Source organism: Halichoerus grypus, chromosome 4 (genome assembly GCF_964656455.1).
Source record: "Halichoerus grypus chromosome 4, mHalGry1.hap1.1, whole genome shotgun sequence".
Lineage (NCBI taxonomy): Eukaryota > Metazoa > Chordata > Mammalia > Carnivora > Phocidae > Halichoerus > Halichoerus grypus.
Genome location: NC_135715.1, coordinates 21611985 through 21620220, shown reverse-complemented (window position 1 = coordinate 21620220; position 8236 = coordinate 21611985). Strand labels below are relative to the sequence as shown.

Below are 8236 nucleotides of genomic sequence, written 5' to 3'. Positions count from 1 at the left end.
CACAGGAAGTTCTTTTATAAGGTTTTATTGTCATTATCAAATATTACAGGTTACTTCTTTTCTCCCCCTCTTGTACATGCCCTGAATTTAAACGAAATAAATTGTTTTCAAACAAAGTATGTATGGATTAACTGAAAAATATTTGCAAAACGGAGCGAGAAGAAATTTCAAGAAATGTTGCAAAACCTCAAGAGACTGCAATATAAACCACCTCTAGAGAACTCCTTCTAATTTCAACACAGAGAGAGGATGTGGGAAGATATGTTTGTATATATGTCAGAATCTTTATAATCCTATATTTAATTAAGATATTATAACCACAATAGTATCCCAAATATTACCAAGGAGACAATATCTATTCTGTTTAAGATGATTCCAAAAAGTAATTAATTCATAATTAATCATAAAATAAAACAGATAAAAATATTTAAGTGGTAAAACTGCCCAGTTATCATAGAATAGGTACATGTGCACTCAGCCTCCACTGGGCCACTTACAGCGATCAACTTTTTTTCTATACCTGGGAAGGAATGCAGTTCTAATATTACAAACACTAGAAATATGCCTACGAATGTAAAGAACCCCTCTGGGAAGGGAGGTGTCTGGTTTCATGGAAAGAGACAGGAATACTTACTGTAGAGATGATGCTAGTGGAGTTTAGCAGGTGACTCTTCAAGAAACTCGCTTTCTATCGATACTGCATTTATTTAGGGGTTTCCAGCTTTTTAGTACACACCAAATGTATTCACAAACATTCTCTCTGAAAGTCGTTCACATTCCCTTGCATCGCTCAGACATACCTATAAAACGCATTTCTTTTAGTATTTATTATAAATATATATATATATATATATATATATATATATATATATATATATTAGCGCCCTTGTTTGCAGCTAGGATGAACCACTCCCTCTTCCAGGGTCCTTTAGAGTAAGTACATGAGACAGAAGCAGGGGCTCTATTATTCTAAATGGCAGGAGGAAGGCAGGCGATCAGCACAGGGCTGGAATCGTCTGTCCCTGACCACCAACAAGCCTGGCACTGTCGGGGTTATTTCCACTCCTCCCTTTTTCAATCCAAGGATTGCACAGTCCCACGCTTGTGTTACGCACATGGTCCAAGACTCCTCCGTCTCCCACGAATGTGACATCCAAGGGGTGCTCCGATTGCACCGCCCGAATCCAGAGACGCCTTCGCCCTCGGCTGCCATCTATCGGCCACTGAGCGCCCGCTTCGCCCCGGGCCCATCATGTCTGCTGCAGCTTGGCTCGCACCAGCGGCGCGACAATAAACAAGTGCACTGGACGGGGCCCTGTGCCCGAGCTGGAGCAGATGTCTCAGAGACCCCTGTGATGCTTACCGTGTTGCCACATCTTCAGCGCCCGGGAAGGAAGACGCGATTTTCTCTGAGTATTTTAGAGCCGCCAGGCTGCCGGGACACGCCACAGGCGTAGAACAACGCTGCTCCTGTCCCCCCAGGCCCCCTAAAGGATGTCGGAGATAGAGAGTTCCAAATAATGACGATCGTGCGCCGCATCTGGGGAAGGGATGAGAAAAACCCCTGCAAACACTGGGAGCGATGAAACCGCCAAGAGGATGCGGGAACCGTAAAAATACTAATTAGGGGCCGCGGCGGCGGCGGCGGACTCGGCGAGGGGACAGCGGCGGCGGGATCCCACCGCGGTGGTCTCCGCTGCGCTGGGGGTGGAGGACGGCGCAGGAGCCGCAGCCGCCGCGGGAGTAGCCGAGGGGCCGGTGCCACCTTTGCTCGCCCCCTCACTACCATGTACAGTGTGCGCTGCAAGAAGAAGGCGGGCGATGCATGCACACCCCCGCGCCCGGCTCCCTCTGGCTAGTCCCCGGGCGTGCGCCACTGACCAGGGGGGAATGTGGTGAAGACGGCGAGGAGGAACGCCGAGGGGGGAGGGGAGGGGCGGCCAGCGCGAACCCAGGCCGAAGGGTGCGTGGAGCCGGAGGCTGCTGGAGGGGGCGGCGGCTGCTGCTGGCTTGGAGAAAGTTGCCCCTTATGCAGATGGCAACTGTAAGTACCCGCCTGGGGAGTGAGGCGAAGGGTGCCTGGGACCCTGCGATCGCGCGGTGGCGCGGGTGGGAACGAGTATGCGAGTGAGCTTGAGTGTGAGCGGGTGCGATCGCTCGGCGGGGCTGACCGTCACGTTGGAGGGGCCGGCGGTGCCAGGCAGCCCTCACGTCCCCTCCTCGGGCTCCGCGCCTCCCCCCTCCAACAGCTCCCTTCCCGCCCCGCCCGGCTCCGGCTCCCGGCCCCTACCGCGAGGAGCCTCTACCGCCTGTCCTCCGCCGCCCCCTCCTCCTCCTCCCATCCCTACCGGCCGCTCGCAATCGCCCCCTTCTACCCTCCCCCCCACACCCCGCTGCCCGCTCCGACTACCGCGGAGAGTGCCGGGGAGAGCCGTTTGGGGAGCCCGGGAACCCGCGGTCGCCACCGCGGCGGCGGCCCCGGGCTGGCGGCGTCCGGGCGCCTCTTTCCTCCAGCGGCTCGGACCGCACTGCTCGCCGGCTTCTTGCCCTGCCTGGGCTCGGGAAACCCAGTGCACACCCCAAAGAGGTGTTTTTTATAGGGGCGGCTATGATGAGTGGGCCATGGAGATGTGAGACGGGGTAAGTCGACCGTATAGTTTGCAAAAGAGGCTCGTGTGTGTGTGTGTGTGTGTGTGTGGCAGCGGGGTGGCTTTCTCTCCCTCTCCTCCCTCTCCTCCTTCCTTCCCTTTCTCTTCCTTCGCTTTGGGGCGGAGTGGGGGAAGGGAGCCTCACGTCCTGGAACTCCGGGTGCTTCTGCCTGGGCCGCTGTGGGAGCAGCTGTGCCTAGAGCAACGGGTCCGGCCTGGGTGCTGGACTCCAGCCCGCGCAGCCCCACTCTGTTCAATGCGGGATGTGCAGGGCGATGGTCTAGGGTCTAAATCCTTCGGGGCAAACAAATACAGTTCCTCCGCCCCCGCCCTCCAAAAGAATAATCTGAGATGAGATACTCTGAAGAATGTGCAACGCAACCGCTAATTTACATCGGAGGTGCGTTTCCCAGTCAGAATGTCAGCCTTCCCCGGCTCATTCAACTTTATTTTCTCAAATTCTCGGGCTCCTTTGATGGCAAGGAGGAGGAGAAAGAGAGCGGGGTGAGAGGAAGCTCTTCGACCCCGGCTAACCAGAACTGAATTAAAGTTGTAAACGCTCCAGTTTAATACCGGCTGGACACAATTTGCAATGGGCTGTCAGAAAGGGTGGGAGGTGAATGGGGGCGGGGAAGCAGAGGGAAGGAGGGGGAGGGGACCCAACCCCCGCTGAATGGATGTGCAGATTTGATCCAGTGGAGAACAGAAATTTCAAGGTAAACGTTTTGCTTTCCACAGTGGGGTTTTTGCCTCTTTTAAGCCAGGAGTCGTTTGCGGTTGCGTTGGGAGGTCGGAGATACTTGTGAGGTTTATACACTGTGATTCCGATTCGTCTCGACACGTCTGGGTGGCCACACGTGAATGATTCGCAGGCACACTTGCACATGTGCGTGCGAATGCAGGGGCTCTTAATAACGCGGGCTGGATTCGGCTAGGGGAGCAAGATCGAGGTCTCCAGGCTTGAACCCGTGCCTCAGACACGTCTTGGTTTTAGTTTGGGTTGCGATTCGACATCAGACTTCGGTAGTGGTGAGGCAAAGGCAAGGTTGACTGGAGAAAAGGCATGGGTTCTTAGAGCCCAGCATCTCTATCAAATTCCCGTCGCCCCCCCCCCCCCCCCGCCGCAACCAACACAACACGCACTCACACACTCTCTCCATTTATGTCCTTTCCTTTTTGAGTACCGCTGTCGACCCGAAGTAGGAAGTCGAAGGAAGCCTTTAAGAGGACAAAAAAGAAATCGAGAAAGAAAAGGAAGAGGGGGTCCGATTGATTCCTTGAGGAGATGAAATTCGGATATTAAAGCACAGACCTATGTCACTTGCTGTTCTCCCTCGCTTCATCCTTTCTATTTTGCCTGTTAATCAGCCCGGGTTCCCTTTCACTTAAGGGGGGGGAGGAGGGGGAGGAGGAGTAAAACATTGACAATTAAATGCAATAAACAACTCCAAAGATGATGCGGATGCTGGTGAGGTGGTAGTTCAGTCCAAAGCTTGCTAATTCAGTAGGGTTGGTTTTGCATACCGTGGCGAACAGACGCTGAGCGGGAGGTAAGGGAAGCTTTGGCGCTGGTCCTTGGTTTACTTTTAGCTGATTCCCGGTAAGCGGTAGGAACGTCCTCTTTAAACTCCAGGTATCCAGAGGTGTTCCGGGATTGCGGATGCCTTCGCTGAGTTCTTTGTAATCCATCCTGCAGAACTATTTCTGTGGCTTAAAGATGCGGTTTGGTAGCGTCGCTGACATGATCAATGAGGAGAAGTGGACGCAGGGCGCACTCAGAGAAGCGCTGCTAAGTGGCACTGTGCATGCAATTAGGACGCTGATATGCTTAAAAGCGTGGTAGTGAAGTCCACCATGAAAGCAAACGCACTCTCCTTTTCTCCATACTCAAAGCTCCCAAAGACAATTGGTGATTTAAGAGCTTCTTCTGGGTCCTTTTGATGCATTATCTTACATCTTTTTTGCCTCTGAAAAGTATTCTTTAGGTTCCCACCCTGGCATTTCCAGCGATGGTTTAAAATAGCCCAAGTATTGTGACTCCTTGCTTTTTTGTGAAAATGGGAGACCTTCACGGTGAACTGTTAACTGAGTAGGTTCTGAAAGAAAGGCAGACGGGTTTGGTATAGGTGAGGTGGGGAACCTTGTAAAATGGTGCTTCTTTTCTCTTAAATTAGAACCATAAAACTGAACTGACAGCCATTTTATGTATATTTATGGATTGATTTTGAAAAGGGGGGAGCAAGTAAAAACACTAAAATGGGACTTTAACCTGCCCTTATCTTGTGGAGGGCAGCATGTTCCTGTTGTACTCATTAGGAAATGAAATCAACCTTTAAATCAAAATGAATATCAGATATTAATAAAGTCTGAAGAATGTCAGTGTTCCACTGAGGGGGGGATGTCATTCATATCCTCTCCTTCTGGATTTCAGAGAAATAGTATTAGGGACGAGAGAGACTTTCTTACTGATCCCTTAAATATTTGTCATATTCTGTTGTTTCCTTTTTTCCTCTCTCCCTTGCAGGAGGTAAAATGCACACTTGCTGCCCCCCAGTAACTTTGGAACAGGACCTTCACAGAAAAATGCATAGCTGGATGCTGCAGACTCTAGCGTTTGCTCTAACATCTCTCGTCCTTTCGTGTGCAGAAACCATCGATTATTATGGGGAAATCTGTGACAATGCATGTCCTTGTGAGGAAAAGGACGGCATTTTAACTGTGAGCTGTGAAAACCGGGGCATCATCAGCCTCTCTGAAATTAGCCCTCCCCGTTTCCCAATCTACCACCTCTTGTTGTCTGGAAACCTTTTGAACCGTCTTTATCCCAATGAGTTTGTCAATTACACTGGGGCTTCAATTTTGCATCTGGGTAGCAACGTGATCCAGGACATTGAGACTGGGGCTTTCCACGGGCTGCGGGGTTTAAGGAGATTGCATCTGAACAATAATAAACTGGAACTTCTGCGCGATGATACCTTCCTTGGCCTGGAGAGCCTGGAGTACCTACAGGTCGATTACAATTACATCAGTGTCATTGAACCCAATGCTTTTGGGAAACTGCATTTATTGCAGGTGCTTATCCTCAATGACAATCTCTTGTCCAGTTTACCCAACAACCTTTTCCGTTTTGTGCCCTTAACGCACTTGGACCTGCGGGGGAACCGGCTGAAACTTCTGCCCTATGTGGGGTTGTTGCAGCACATGGATAAAGTTGTGGAGTTACAGCTGGAAGAAAACCCCTGGAATTGCTCCTGTGAGCTGATCTCTCTCAAGGATTGGTTGGACAGCATCTCCTACTCGGCCCTGGTGGGGGATGTGGTTTGTGAGACCCCCTTCCGCTTACACGGCCGAGATCTGGACGAGGTGTCCAAGCAGGAACTTTGCCCAAGGAAACTTATTTCAGATTATGAGATGAGGCCACAGACGCCTTTGAGCACCACGGGGTATTTACACACTACCCCAGCCTCGGTGAATTCCGTGGCCACTTCTTCCTCTGCTGTTTACAAACCCCCCTTAAAGCCCCCTAAGGGGACGCGCCAACCCAACAAGCCCAGAGTGCGCCCCACCTCTCGGCAGCCCTCCAAGGACTTGGGCTACAGCAACTATGGCCCCAGCATCGCCTACCAGACCAAATCTCCGGTGCCTTTGGAGTGTCCCACCGCGTGCACTTGCAACCTACAAATCTCCGATCTGGGCCTCAACGTCAACTGCCAGGAGCGCAAAATCGAGAGCATCGCAGAGCTGCAGCCCAAGCCCTACAACCCCAAGAAAATGTATCTGACGGAGAATTACATTGCGGTTGTGCGCAGGAGCGACTTCCTGGAGGCCACGGGGCTGGACCTCCTACACCTGGGCAACAACCGCATCTCCGTGATCCAGGACCGCGCCTTCGGGGACCTCGCCAACCTGAGGCGCCTCTACCTAAATGGCAACAGGATTGAGAGGCTGAGCCCGGAGTTGTTCTATGGCCTGCAAAGCCTGCAGTATCTCTTCCTCCAGTACAATCTCATACGTGAGATTCAGTCTGGGACTTTCGATCCGGTCCCAAACCTCCAGCTGCTATTCCTGAATAACAACCTCCTGCAGACCATGCCCTCAGGCGTCTTCTCAGGCCTGACCCTTCTCAGGCTGAACCTAAGGAGTAACCATTTCACCTCCTTACCGGTGAGTGGAGTTCTGGACCAGCTGAAGTCACTCATCCAAATCGACCTGCATGACAACCCTTGGGATTGTACCTGCGACGTGGTGGGCATGAAGCTGTGGGTCGAGCAGCTCAAAGTGGGTGTCTTGGTGGACGAGGTCATCTGCAAGGCGCCCAAGAAGTTTGCGGAGACGGATATGCGCTCCATTAAGTCGGAGCTGCTGTGCCCAGACTACTCTGACGTGGTGGTTTCCACGCCCACGCCCTCCTCCATCCAGGTCCTGGCGAGGACCAGCGCGGTGACCCCCGCGGTCCGGTTGAACAGCACCGGGGCCCCCGCGGGCTTGGGCGCGGGCGGAGGGGCGTCCTCGGTGCCCTTGTCCGTGTTGATTCTCAGCCTGCTGCTGGTTTTTATCATGTCCGTCTTCGTGGCCGCCGGGCTCTTCGTGCTGGTTATGAAGCGCAGGAAGAAGAACCAGAGCGACCACACCAGCACCAACAATTCCGACGTGAGCTCCTTCAACATGCAGTACAGCGTGTACGGCGGCGGCGGCGGCGCAGGGGGCCACCCGCACGCGCACGTGCACCACCGCGGACCCGCGCTGCCCAAGGTGAAAACGCCCGCGGGCCACGTGTACGAGTACATCCCCCATCCACTGGGCCACATGTGCAAAAACCCCATCTACCGCTCCCGAGAGGGCAACTCCGTGGAGGATTACAAAGACCTGCACGAGCTCAAGGTCACCTACAGCAGCAACCACCACCTGCAGCAACAGCCGCCGCCGCCGCCGCCGCCGCCGCCGCAACCTCAGCAGCAGCCCCCGCCGCAGTTGCAGCTGCAGCCTGGGGAGGAGGAGAGGCGGGAAAGCCACCACTTGCGGAGTCCCGCCTATAGCGTCAGCACCATCGAGCCCCGGGAGGACCTACTGTCGCCGGTGCAGGACGCCGACCGCTTTTACAGGGGCATTTTAGAACCAGACAAACACTGCTCCACCACCCCCGCCGGCAATAGCCTCCCGGAATATCCCAAATTCCCGTGCAGCCCAGCTGCTTACACTTTCTCCCCCAACTATGACCTGAGACGCCCCCATCAGTATTTGCACCCGGGGGCAGGGGACAGCAGGCTGCGGGAACCGGTGCTCTACAGCCCCCCCAGTGCTGTCTTTGTAGAACCCAACCGGAACGAATATCTGGAGTTAAAAGCAAAACTAAACGTTGAGCCGGACTACCTCGAAGTGCTGGAAAAACAGACCACATTTAGCCAGTTCTAAGCGCAGAGAAACTCCCTTGGAGCTTTTGCATTTAAAACAAACGAGCAAGCAGACACACACGGTGAACACATTTGATTAATTGTGCTGGTTCAACGTTTAGGGTGAAGTGCCTTGGCACGAGATTCTCAGCTTCGGCGGAAGATACTGAAAGGGTGTGCAATTTCCTTTTAATTTTT

At 53.2% G+C, this 8236-nt stretch overlaps 1 protein-coding gene across 2 annotated transcripts; it reads left to right on the top strand.

Moving 5' to 3' along the window:
* The first annotated feature begins 853 nt into the window (after positions 1-853).
* SLITRK5 (SLIT and NTRK like family member 5) lies at positions 854-8230 on the top strand. 2 transcript variants are annotated; one of them, XM_036100592.2, is made up of 2 exons: positions 854-2044; positions 5173-8230. In XM_036100592.2, the coding sequence occupies exon 2, from the start codon at positions 5181-5183 to the stop codon at positions 8058-8060; it is 2880 nt and encodes a 959-aa protein (XP_035956485.1). In that variant the 5' UTR covers positions 854-2044; positions 5173-5180; the 3' UTR covers positions 8061-8230. The 2 variants fall into 2 exon arrangements, with proteins under 2 accessions (XP_035956485.1, XP_035956567.1); XM_036100674.2 differs by lacking the exon at positions 854-2044 and adding an exon at positions 2495-2640.
* Positions 8231-8236: the final 6 nt, after the last annotated feature.

Bases quoted from the DNA above. Each gene is read 5' to 3' on its own strand.
- SLITRK5 (XM_036100592.2), top strand. From the start codon at position 5,181: ATGCACACTTGCTGCCCCCCAGTAACTTTGGAACAGGACCTTCACAGA.